A 13,343-nucleotide genomic window follows, 5' to 3' on the forward strand; every position below is an offset into this window, starting at 1 on the left:
TTTCCCATAGCTACATCGTAGTTGCAACTGAGAACATTTACAATCATATCTCACAATATCAAGACTCACTGAACTTTCAAAATGCACGCCTTGGTCGTTCCGCAGCCACGTTTACTTTAATTGCTCTGCCTTCCAAATTCTGAAACCACAAAGGAACAATTAGATAACAGAAAGCCACAGGTCACAAGAAGATAAACCAAATAAACTCATGGAGAACTGTTTCCTTTTACCTGTCCATAGAGAGCAGCAATGGCATCATTAACTTCATTCTCGTTAGACATTGTAACAAACCCAAACCCACGCGAACGACCTGTCTCTCTATCGTTAACCACTCGAGCATCAACCACTTTACCGTGCTCGCTAAACACTTGTTCTAAACGAGCACTATCCACATCCCATGGCAGATTCCCAACATAGATCCTACACGCAGCATCCTCATATACACGAGGTTGTCGTTCCGGTCTTGATCCTTTAGGAGCTGCTATGTTTACAGTCAAAAGCCTCCCATTCACTTCCTGCATTTGTTGTACCAATCAACCTCAACATCTGAATTTAGAGACAAGTTAATGATTAAATTGGCTTACATAGCGATTGAACTTCTCAACAGCTTTCTCTGCTTCTTCAACTGTACTCATTGTCACAAACCCAAATCCACGACTTTGATCAGTTTCCCTATTGTATATAACCTGCAATTCAAAACAGACCCATGAAACAAAATCATTCCTTTAAAACAAATCAATCTATAAAACCAAATTTCAAATCACACCCATGAAAAAAAAAATCATTCCTTTAAGGCAAATCAAACAATGAAATTTAAGACTCTAAACTAACTCTCTCCAGACGTAACAATGCCACAACATTTGGATTCAATGTCAAAACACAAAAATTAGGAATTTACCTCTGAAATCTCAACAGTACCAGCTTGCTCAAAGAGCATAGCCAAAGCTTGGCTATCAACATCGTACGGCAAGTTACCTACGAACAGTTTAGCTTCTTCCGGTGGCTCCGGGAATTCGCCACCGTCTACAGTACCTCCGATGCTCCCATCCTCACCTTCTTCTTCCTCAGCCGAATCCGAAGTTTGGGAAACAAAAGTAACAACAGGAGATGAGTTACGGAGAGTTTTGGAATTGAGAGAGAGTGTGAAATCAATGGGTCGTGAAGGGAAGTAAAAATTGGAGCGGTGAGGCTTAGAGGAAGAGATGTTGAAGATAGAAGGAATACAGAAAGGGGTCGAAGAGGAAGAATTGGCCATAGCTAAAAGCTTTAAGCTTGAGGTTAGTACTGAAGAAGTCATTTTCTGATTTTGGAGAGATTGATTACAAGGTGAAGACTGAAGAGGAAGAAGAGTAAAAGTGAGAGAGACGAGGAGGGTTTGCAATAGTATAATTTCTTTTTCCTCTCTTTAAAATAGTATCAAATCAGCTTCTTCTGGGTCGGTGTTTGGGCTTTTGTTTGAACAGTGTTTGATATTCAGCCTCAAAAAAACACTGTTTCAAATAATAATAATAATAATAATTGAACCAGTCAATCCCTTATTCTAAAAATCTATAATATTTCTCACCTAAAACAACAAAAATTAATAATTGAACTGTCAGAGATTGGTTAGGGTATGATCAAGTTCACATTGTGAACCCGATTGGTTTGAGCGGAGGTCTGGCTTTGTTCTGGAAAGATGTCTATCAGGTGGAAGTACTTCATTCGGATTCCAGGCTGATAGATACAAAAATCATCAAAGGTACTTTAGAATTCTATATTACCTTTATATATGGTGATCCAGCACGGCATTTGCGATCAGAGGTATGGAAGAGGATTACCAGAATTGGGATTCAACGGGATGCCGCGTGGATGCTTACTGGTGATTTCAATGAAATCATGGACAACTCTGAGAAGGTGGGAGGGCCAAGACAACCGGAGAGCTCTTTTTACCATTTTCGTACGTTAGCAAGAGACTGTAGAATAAAGGAGATTCCAAGTACTGGGAATCATTTCTCTTGGGGAGGCAGAAGAGAGAATGTATGGGTGCAGTGCAGACTGGATCACAGTTTTGGAAACAGTGGCTGGTTTGATCTATTTCCCAGAGTTAACACTGAGTATCTAGACCTGTTAGGATCAGATCATAGACCAATAATCACTCGTTTGGTGGATGCGGACTCACGGTTCAGAGGGAGGTTCATGTTTGATAAACGTTGGATCAACAAACCTGATACTGAGAAAATCATTAGAGAGCAGTGGGAAGCGGGGAACAGGATGACAAGCAGTCTGGTGATGGCAAGCCTCTCTCAGTGCCGTCGTGCTCTGTCTCGTTGGAAGAAAACACACATGACTAATTCTGCTTCACAAATCCAGCTGCTCAGAAAAGATCTGGAGTTTGAATCTACAAAGACTCATCCAAATTTTAGGCGGCTGCAACAGATCAAATGGGCACTAAATGTTGCTTTCAGGGAAGAAGAGGTATACTGGAAGACTAAAAGTAGAGAAACTTGGTTGCAAATAGGGGATAAAAACACAGCATATTTCCATGGGAGTGTCAAGTATAAAAGATTGAAGAACCGTCTGGTGTCTCTGATTGACAAAAATGGGGTGGAATGCTTTGAAGAGGGTTCTAAAGGTGATATAGCTGCGGAGTATTTCTCTCAGTTGTTCCAGACTTCAAACCCCACTGGCATTGAGGATCTACTCGAAGGCATGGAACCGCGTGTATCAGAGGACATGAATGTGCGTTTAACAGCTCCAGTCTCGGCTCAGGAAATTAAACAAGCGGCCTTTAATATTAAGGGTGATAGTGCACCTGGTGCGGATGGCTGGACCGGTGCTTTCTTCAGGAAGTATTGGCATATTGTGGGTGCGGATAACATTGCAGAGGTACAAGGATTCTTTCAGACAGGGGTGATGCCGCAAGGATGGAATCATACTCAACTATGCTTGATCCCTAAGAAGCCAAATGCAAACCAAATGAGTGACATGAGGCCGATTAGTCTGTGTTCTGTTTTGTACAAGATTGTATCCAAGGTACTTTGCTCTCGTTTGACACGTTGTCTTCCAGACCTAGTTTCGGAAACTCAGGGAGCTTTCGTTGCTGGAAGGTTGATATCAGACAACATTTTAATTGCTCATGAGATCGTGCATGCTCTTAAGACGAATGTGAAGTTTGATGAGCATTTCATTGCGGTGAAGACGGATATGTCGAAGGCATACGATAGAGTAGAGTGGGATTTCCTGGAGAAGTTATTCATCAAGATGGGGTTTGCTGTAAAATGGGTCCAGTGGATAATGATGTGTGTAAGATCCGTATCCTTTTCAGTCCTCATCAATGGTTGCGACTTTGGGCTGATCAAACCGGGACGTGGTATTCGACAGGGAGATCCTCTTTCTCCTTTCCTCTTCATCCTCTGTGCAGAGGCTTTAGTGTATGCATTACAGAGAAGTCATCAACAGGAGCGTCTCACAGGGTTCAGGTTCAATGAGTCTTGCCCAGTCATACAAAACTTACTCTTCGCTGATGATAGTTTGTTTGTTTGCCAATCAACGAAAGAAGAATGTGAGGAGCTTATGCTTTGTTTGCAAAGTTATGGTAAGGCGTCTGGCCAAATGATAAATCTTTCCAAGTCCGCTGTTACTTTTGGGAAGAGGATAAGTGAGGAAACAAAGAATGTTGTTAAGCAAACACTAAGCATTTATGAGGAGGGTGGTACAGGAACTTACTTAGGATTGCCTGAGTGTTTTAGTGGGTCTAAACAGGCGCTATTGGGTTTCATTGGTGATAAGCTCCAAAACAGACTGCAGGGTTGGTTTGCTAAGTCACTATCTTTGGGTGGTAAGGAAGTGTTATTGAAGGCGGTGGCTATGGCATTACCGGTGTACGCCATGTCTTGTTTTCGGCTGAGTAAAAATCTTTGCAGGAAGTTAACGAGTGCGATGTGTGAATTTTGGTGGAGTAATTGCCAGGGGAGGCGGAAGATTGCTTGGGTTGCGTGGAAGAAGTTGTGTAAATCAAAGTCAGAAGGTGGGTTGGGTTTCAAGGACCTAGGAGATTTTAATCAGGCTTTATTGGCCAAGCAGGCATGGCGCATTCTTAATAACCCTGACTCTTTGGTAACGAGGTTTTATAAGAGTAGATATTTTCGCAAAACATCTATCATTGAGTGTGGTGCTGGATCGAGACCATCTTACGCGTGGAGAAGCATTCTTCATGGGCGTGATTTGCTGAAGGCTGGTCTGATGAAGTCGATTGGCGACGGTTGTGATACATTGGTTTGGAGAGATAAATGGATAATGGACAAACATCCACGAGCTCCATTTCGGTCCCAGATTTTCTTTGATTTCAACATGAAAGTAGTTGACCTCAGAACACCAGGCGCTGCAACATGGGATAAGGAAAAGGTCCTTTGTTTGTGTCCTATAGATGATGCTAAGCGGATCTTATCTATGCGGTTGAAGCTTGATCATCGAGATAGATTTATATGGCCATACACAAAGTCAGGTTCATACTCGGTTAAAAGTGGATACTAGCTGGTGCAGACTCTTTCTACACTCTACGAGCCTCGTTCTGATGATTTGATTAAACTCAATGAATTAAAGGCAAGCGTATGGAAGGTGGAAACTGTTCCCAAGATCAGAACGTTCCTCTGGCGAATGCTGTCCGGTGCCTTAGCAGTCTCTGAACGGTTGGCATCACGAGGTTGTGGTGGAGATACGAGATGTTTGAGGTGTGGCTCAACTACTGAAACTATTTGTCACCTGCTGTTTGAATGCCCGGTGGCTTGACAAGCTTTGGCTTTAGCCAATATTCCTAGCCCTATTGGTGGTTTCTCTGCTACGAATATTGACATAAACTGGGAACACCTGCTCAAAGTCATACAGGATGAGGAGATCCCCAGTTCTGTAAGGTTAGCGATTCCGTAGATTCTTTGGGGGGTCTGGAAACATAAAAACACTGTGATGTTCCAAGGAAAAAATGGGGATATAAGAGAGTTAGTCTTCAAAGCACAGGAAGATGCTACTCAGTGGAAGGAAGCTCAGTCTCGGCCAGTAGACATCACGGCACAAGATCCTATGAAGCAAGGTAATGTGGAAAAGAAATGGATAAAGCCGATGGCTGGGTATGTTAAGTGTAATATTAGATCTTCATGGTACAACTCGTCGCGTCTAAATGGTGGTGCTTGGATTCTGCGAGATGAGACTGGCCAGGTTCTATACCATGCGAGGAATGCTCTTTCACCTGCGGATTCCCGGTTTGTAGCGGCCCTGCAATGCCTTCTGTGGGCATTGGATGCTTTACGTATTCTACATATTGACAAAGTCGAGCTTGCGTTGGATAACAGGATGGTCATAGAGGCGATTAACTGTCCTTCTGCTTGGCCGCGTTTCAGTATTCTCCTGAGTAACATACATGAGAAGTTATCAAACTTCACGTCTTGGAGAGCTTCAGCGGTTGCGGTTTCTGCAAACACGGTGGCTGTGGCAATTGCGAAGAGTGTAACAAGGGATGGTAGACTTCAGTCTTATCTCTCACTTGGAGGGCCTTCTTGGCTCCACAATCAAGTTAGACATGAGGCGATTTAGTTTTCTGTTTCAGTCTTTCAGTCTTTCTTTTTTGATCTTCGGTTGTACTTTTCTAGACTCTTTTTCCTTGAAGTTCTATCAGATGACAAAAAAAAAAAAAACTGTTAGGGCATTGGGGCTGATCTGACAGAGAATTATTTGGGGAATTTGTGGAGGAAGAATAGGCCAGATATTTTATTTTTTATCAGAGACAAAGAAATGTTTTTCTTATTTACAGAAATTTCAAAATAAGTTTGGCTATAATAAATTGTTTACTATTGAACCCCGCGGGGCTAGTGGTGGTTTAGCTTTGTTTTTCAAGAATGAATTAAACCTTTCTATTCTTTTTGATAATGATCATATTATTGATACATAAGTTTCAATTGGGCAACAAACCGTATTTATGTCTCTTGTTTATGGGGATCCGGTCCCCCAATACCGTGACAAAGTTTGGGATAAATTAACGGATATTGGCTCATTCCGCATTGATCATTGGTTTATAATTGGAGATTTTAATGAATTAGTTGAGAATCATGAAAAGCAGGGAGGTGCCTTGCGTTCAGCTTCTTCTTTTCAGCCATTTATTTCTATGCTTCGTCATTGTGGGATGTTGGAATTTCCTTGTTATGGGGAACAATTATCTTGGCGAGGGAATCGTTGCAATAATCAGGTGGTCCGGTGTCGATTGGATCGGCCTTTGGGTAACGAGGATTGGCACGGATTCTTCCCAAACTCGAGAGTTGATTATCTGGAGATGATAGGGTCCAATCATTGTCCAATCTTAGCTACCTGTTTGATAGCGGTCCGGCGACGGCAGAGGCAATTCAGGTTTGATAAACGCTGGTTGGGGAAGGCGGGATTAGTTGGCGCGGTAGAGTCGGGGTGGAATCGAACAAGGAATTTTCGGATTCTGGGTTTTGTCGACAAGATAAGAAATTGTAGGAATTCGATTTCGTGGTGGCGGAAAAATAATGTCAGTACTGGTCCATCGATCATCTTGTCTTTGAAGACGGCCCTACAAGATGCGAAGATGGATGATTCGATCACGCAGGAGGAAATTCGGGGAATTGAGAGGAAATTGAAGGAGGCTTACCATGATGAGAAGATTTATTGGCAGCAGAAGAGTAGGAAATTTTGGTTACGGGTTGGAGATAAAAACACTACCTACTTTCATGCATCCACCAAACAACGTAGGGTGCGTAATCGGATTATTGGTTTATTTGATGCTAATAATGTTTGGGATGAATCATCTGCGGGTATGGAGCACATTGCTACGACTTACTTTGGGGATCTGTTTAAGAAATCTGACGGTGGGGGTATTTCGGAAATGTTGCAAGCAATTAACCCAATTATTACGGATAGCATGAATAGAGCTTTAACTCGGGATATCTCGGAAGGAGAAATCAGAAAGGCTTTGTTTGCTATGCATCCGGAGAAAACTCCAGGACCTGATTGGATGACGGCTCTGTTTTTTCAGAGGTTCTGGTCCTCTCTTAAAGGCGATTTAGTGGCCTTGGTTAAGGATTTTTTCCGAACTGGCAGCTTTGATCCGCTTTTAAATAAGACTAATATTTGCCTTATTCCTAAAGTTGAACGGCCTCAGCGGATGGCAGAGTTCAGACCGATTAGTCTATGCAATGTGAGCTACAAAATTATTTCTAAAGTATTGTGTTTTCGTCTGAAACGTCTTTTGCCTCTCTTGGTTTCAGAAACACAATCAGCCTTTGTCTCCGGTCGGTTAATTACAGATAATATCCTGGTGGCTCAGGAAATGTTTTATGGGCTAAATACTAACCGTCGGTGTAATTCGGAGTTTCTGGCATTTAAGACGGATATGAGTAAGGCCTATGATCGGGTCGAATGGGATTTTTTGGAGGCGGTCTTGGTCCAACTGGAATTTGACAGGAAATAGATTTCGTTGATAATGTGGTGTGTTTCGTCAGTGTCGTATCAAGTTCTTCTAAATGGGCAACCCCGTGGCTTTATTAGACCACAAAGGGGATTACGCCAGGGGGATCCTCTCTCGCCATATTTATTTATACTCTGCACGGAGGTTTTGATAGCTAACATTAAAAAGGTAGAACGGGAGAAGAAATTAACGGGTATCACTATCGCCTGTGATAGTCCTACGGTTTCGCACTTGTTGTTTGCGGATGATAGTCTGTTTTTTGTATGGCAACGCCGAATGAATGTAGGACGGTGATGGACATAATTGGCAGTTATGGTAGAGCTTCAGGACAGGAGGTTAATCTGGATAAATCCTCTATCATGTTTGGTAAAAAGGTGCCGGATGATGTATGATCACAGTTGAAATCTGTTATTGGTATTTCTAAGGAAGGCGGTATGGGTTCGTATTTGGGTATTCCCGAAAACCTGCAAGGCTCAAAAGCTAAGGTTTTTAGTTATATTAAAGATCGTTTAGATGATCGCGTTAACGGTTGGTATGCCAAGTGTTTATCAAAGGGTGGTAAGGAAATTATGATTAAATCGGTGGCGTTGGCTCTTCCCACCCACGTTATGTCCTGTTACAAGCTACCACAGGATTTGACGTCTAAATTAACGAGTGTGATAGCTACCTTCTGGTGGAAGTCTAATGATAAGGCTCGAGGTATGCATTGGGTTGCTTGGGATAGATTGTGTAGAGATAAATGTGAAGGAGGATTAGGTTTCCGTGCTTTGGAACAATTCAATGAAGCCATGTTGGCTAAACAGTTTTGGCGCTTAATTCATAATCCGACATCCTTAATGGCCCGGGTGATGAAAGGACGATATTTCAGGAACAAACATCCTCTTATGGCAAGGAAACCAAATAATCCTTCCTTTGCATGGAGAAGTATTTATTCTACTAAGGGGTTGGTGGAACAGGGAGCGAGATGGGCGGTAGGTTCAGGTTATTCGATTTCGGTCTGGCGAGATCCATGGTTGCCTGACACTCGTCCACGACCAGCGAATGGTCGGGGAAGGTTGTGGTTGCCGAGTTTGATGGTTAATCATTTAATTAATCCAGTTACGAAGGACTGGCATTTGCCTACTCTGGAGGAATTCTTTGATCAAGTGGATATCTCTCTTATTCGGAGCATGCCGGTCAGTAAAACTTCTCAGCCGGATAAACTATTATGGCATTTTACTAAATCAGGAAAGTATTCGGTCAAATCCGGTTATCGGTTGGCCCGGGAATTAATTGCGGATGTTGAGTATGGGCCGACTTGTGTGGCCTTGCGGGCACAGTCTTGGAAGTTGGATGTCCCCTCGAGGATTCAACACTTTTTCTGGCAGGTTGGGTCGGGTACTCTTCCGGTGTTAGAACGGATTGCGAATCGGGGTGTCCGGTGTGATGCTTTGTGTAAGAGGTGTGATTCTGCAGTAGAGACTATTAATCATGCACTTTTTGGATGTCCACGGTCGCGAAGTATTTGGGAGTTGTCTCCAGTAGTGCTAGATCAGGGAGGTTTTCCTTATGACTCGATCTATGCGAATTTAGATTTCATATTCTGGTAGGCTTCTTCCTAATCCGGGGTTTCAGATATAGCCCTTCGTCTTCCCTGGGTGGTATGGTCAATTTGGAAAGATAGGAACAAAAAAGTTTATCAAGGTATTGAGCTTGAGCCAACAGATATTTTAAATTAAGCAGCAAATGATAAATTATTGTGGGAGGAGGCCAAATCCTTCTCGGCGCGTTATCTGGAACCTCCGCCTTTATTGGAGGAGAGGGGTTCCTTTCCCCGTTGTCAGGTGGATGGCTCTTGGAAATGTACGGATTCTTTTCAGGGTCTGGGCTGGTGGTGCTACAGTGAAGAAGATTCAACGCTTCTGTTGGGAGCACGGAGTCAACGACGAAGCCTTTCTCCCTTACATGCGGAATTACAAGCGTTGATCTGGGCTATGGCTTCCTTGATGGAGGCGGGAGTTGATTGCCAAGCTTTCGAGATGGACTGTGCAGAGTTAGTTGCGATGGTGCAGACACCAGACGATTGGCCTGCTTTCTCAAATTTGTTGGAGGATTTTGCTTTGCTCCGAACTTCTTTCCCTTCCTTCACCCTTGACAGGATACCACGGGATGTCAATGTACGGGCGGATTATCTTGCTCGGTCTTCTAGATCTCTACTTTCTGAATCATCTTTTGTAAACTCTTATCCTCCTGTTTGGGCAACCAATCTTGGAGTTCTATTTTAATCTATTAATGTTTGGTTGAAAAAAAAAAAAAAGACAATTTGTTGGTAGTAGTAAAGACTAAAAAGTATATTTTAACAGTAAAAAATATTTGTGTGTACAAATACACTTTTAGTGGTAATATAGATAGTAGATTTGTAAATGGATATACATTAGTGTATTATAGCAAAAAAAAANGTGATACTATGAAGTTAAATCTAAAGAACAATTAGTTTTTTTTTTTTATTATTCTTATATTCGATGATAGTTAATTATACTTCATTTCTGTCATTATTTTAATTATACTACATGAGACAGTTATGTAGTGTACTAGTGTTGCTCAAAGAGATGTGATTTGAAACTGTTGTTTATGTAATTTTTTCTCATAATCATATATGCTACAAATAGTTGAATATCATCATCATAATAGTATTAGATCAAAATGGTTGTTCAAAAAAAAAAGTATTAGATCAAAATATCTCTAATGATGATATAATAGACAATATATATATCACCATATTACAATACTAGATTGCAACTCACTTTATTACAGTACCATAGTACCATATTACCATATTACCATATTATGTAACTCACTCACTTACCATAGTACCATATTACCATAGTACCATATTAGTACCATATTACAGTACTAGATTGCAACTCACTTTATTATATCACCATAGTACCATATTACAGTACTAGATTACAGTACTAGATTGCAACTCACTTTGCAGTATGAGGAAATATTTATGTAAATTTTGATTCGTTATTTATAAATAATAATAAAATTTTTATTTGATTTACTATATGCATTTTATAATTTGATATATTTATTTATTTAGTTTCATACTCCGATTTCAAACCGTAATTGGTACCACTATTTTAGTTTAGGTACAATGTCAACATTTGTTTTGGATTCGAATCAGGTATTTTAAATTGGGTACGGGTTAGATTTTCGGGTTCGGAAATTGCATATCAATTATATAATAAGCTGATTACATGAGACTAGCTTAGACTAGAGGTGTCAAACGGGCCGGCCCGCGTCCATTTGGGCCATCCGCGACGGACAGTTTTAATTTTTTGGACCGCGACAGGCCGGCCCGCTAAGCCCGTGGACATAAAAGTTATGTCCAAGTCCGCTCCGCTAAGCCCAGCGGATTAACAGGCCGGCCCGCGGGCCTAAATAATATATTAACAAAATTGAATAAAATTAATAAATTATAATTTTAAATAAAATTAATGTTTATATTGATTTTTATAGATGTTTTAGTTTTTTATATTAAATTTATTTGTATTGTCACATAATTTTAAAAGATATATATTTAAAATAATATAAAAATAGTTATATATCTATATTAAATATTTATTTTTATTTAATATTTGAAGACCGCGGGCCGACCCGCTAACCCGCAGACATAACCCGCTATAACCCGCAATCCGCTTGGGCTAGACCCGCAAGGCTGCTTTTTAATAGGCCTAATATTTAGTGTCCATATCCGCCCCGCAGAGGTACTATTTGGGCTAGGCCCGCGGGCATGGAGCCCGCTTGACACCTCTAGCTTAGACCAATCTTTAAAAAGTACGGTCTTGAGCTTGACATGCAACAAGAACTAAACACATTAGAAAAAGAAAAAAATCCTCTGTTTCAGCAAGTAGGCAATTATAGAACAGCTGAACAGATATATGAAAACATAATTTCTCAGTGAAACTAAACAAATATAATGAAGGAGATGCTAGCAGAACAACAACCTACTCCGATCTTAGATTTGTTAAGGAAATTTTCAATGATCCTGATGTGGGTCAGTTTCTTTCCTTTTCGAAAAGCTGATAAACACAACGAGCGTGTTGTTCCCATCGATCAAAAGCTTCCAGCTGATGGACACTCAATACTGCTGCACATAATTCCTCAAAGTCCATTCTTCTACATTGAAGAGCACCTAGGTCCAATAAGAAATTCAATTACAGAGTCAAATTGTATAAATATTCAAACATAAAAAGTGTATGAATCACGGCTCTTACTTGTGCTAAGAATTCGGACTATACACGAATTAATCTGATGTGTCTGTATTTTATAGGGTTTTAACTATAGTTTTTAGGATTGTTTTGAGTCTTTTCTTAGGTCCAAGTGTGCTTTTAGAGTCCTTTTTGTCTTTTGTGAGTCTTTACAGGTCCTAGGTGACTTTGGAAGGAATATGAGCGTTTTGGGGGTGAAAACATGCATCTGGAGCTAATTGGTTGAAGACTGATTCGGGCTAGTAAGCAGATGGAGTGAAAGCAGAAAAACGTTCCGGATCGACTGATCCTTTCGAGATCGACCAGTCCCCGTCCCCGACGCAACTTTTCCTTATTTGTTTTAAACCGACTTTTAGGGTTTTATTTTGATATTTAAGTTAGAGGCACGGCCTCCAGAGACATAAGCTTTATTTTCTGAGACTATTTTGTATTGAGAGCAAAGGGGAGAAGATCTCTAATCCTTCTTGACACTTTGGAGAAGATTTCTAAATCCTATTTTCTATCCTTTTGCAATTCAATTATGTTTTCTTCATTATTGATTTGCTGTTTCTGCTTCTCCATGTCTGAGTAGTTTCACTGTTGGGTTTAGGGTTTCAGAAGGGTTTCTATGATTAATTGATGCTAGATTTGTTAGATTAGGGATTGATCTTATTGTTCTTCGTCTATTGTTGTTCTTAATGCTTAAGCTAGATTGATCACCTAGATTAAGATCTTAGGTTTAATTCATCGGGGCACCAAAAGTGTTGTTGAGTTGCTTGAAAAGAACATAGGTGAGCAAGGTGATCCTTAGCCAACGACAGTTGAAGTTGAGGCACCTTGTGAACATAATCAAACTTGAACTTATTGCTTGCTAGGATTGTTTAGATTCAAACGACGGTTTAGAGTTTTATCAATTCCTTGCATAGATAGCTAATGCTGCGACAGTAGGTTAGTTTTACATTCGAGATTTGAGTTCAAGAACGGTGTTTAATGCTATCCCAATTTATCATCTAATTTCGTGGTCATGTCCCCTAACTGATTCCCTGCGCCCAATATTTCCTTTTTGATTTAGAAACAACTTATTTACTTTCCGTTTTTGATTAGTTAATTTATTCACAAAACTTCCTCTTTTGTCTTAGCTATATTTAATCTACATAATTTCATAGTGTAATTGTTTGGTCCCTGTGGATTCGATCCTGAAGTGTTACAACGATACCACTAGATCGTGGTGGAGTACACATTAGGTTTTAATTGACCTGTTGATCAATTTGGCGCCGTTGCCGGGGACCAAAACGATTGCCTTTGAGATTCTAGATTTAAATTTAGTCTAAGATTTATTCTTTATATTTACTAATTAGTTCTTGTGTTCTTTCTCTTGTGTTTTAGGTGCATGCAAACAAGGAGCCACAAGCCTACTGATTTGCGTAATCTGCAAAACGGAGAGTTAGCACAGCTTGAACGAGAGAACCGAAAAGCAAAAGCCCAGTCAGACACTATGGACGACAGATACAACGCTGAAATTCGTCAACCTAACCCTCAAGAGGTCGTTATTCCACCTCCTCCTCCTGCACCACAAGAGCATAATGCAGCTGAGCTGAATCCACCAGCAAGACGAACTACTTTGAGGGATGAAGATGCTCACAACAGGCTATTTG

At 40.7% G+C, this 13,343-nt stretch overlaps 2 protein-coding genes across 2 annotated transcripts; one reads left to right on the plus strand and one right to left on the minus strand.

The window, feature by feature from the left end:
• LOC104724875 (RNA-binding protein CP31B, chloroplastic-like) lies at positions 1 to 1,401 on the minus strand. The gene is made up of 4 exons (XM_010443436.1): positions 899 to 1,401; positions 585 to 686; positions 231 to 515; positions 1 to 139 (listed from the first exon to the last, which is right to left on the minus strand). The coding sequence occupies exons 1-4, from the start codon at positions 1,295 to 1,297 to the stop codon at positions 77 to 79; spliced, it is 849 nt and encodes a 282-aa protein (XP_010441738.1). The 5' UTR covers positions 1,298 to 1,401; the 3' UTR covers positions 1 to 76.
• On the plus strand, positions 1,876 to 5,565 carry LOC104752070. Its single transcript, XM_010474138.1, has 4 exons — positions 1,876 to 4,383; positions 4,522 to 4,681; positions 4,772 to 4,889; positions 4,971 to 5,565. Exons 1-4 carry the CDS (start codon positions 1,876 to 1,878, stop codon positions 5,563 to 5,565), a joined length of 3,381 nt encoding a protein of 1,126 aa, XP_010472440.1.

This window comes from Camelina sativa, chromosome 2 (assembly GCF_000633955.1).
Source record: "Camelina sativa cultivar DH55 chromosome 2, Cs, whole genome shotgun sequence".
Lineage (NCBI taxonomy): Eukaryota > Viridiplantae > Streptophyta > Magnoliopsida > Brassicales > Brassicaceae > Camelina > Camelina sativa.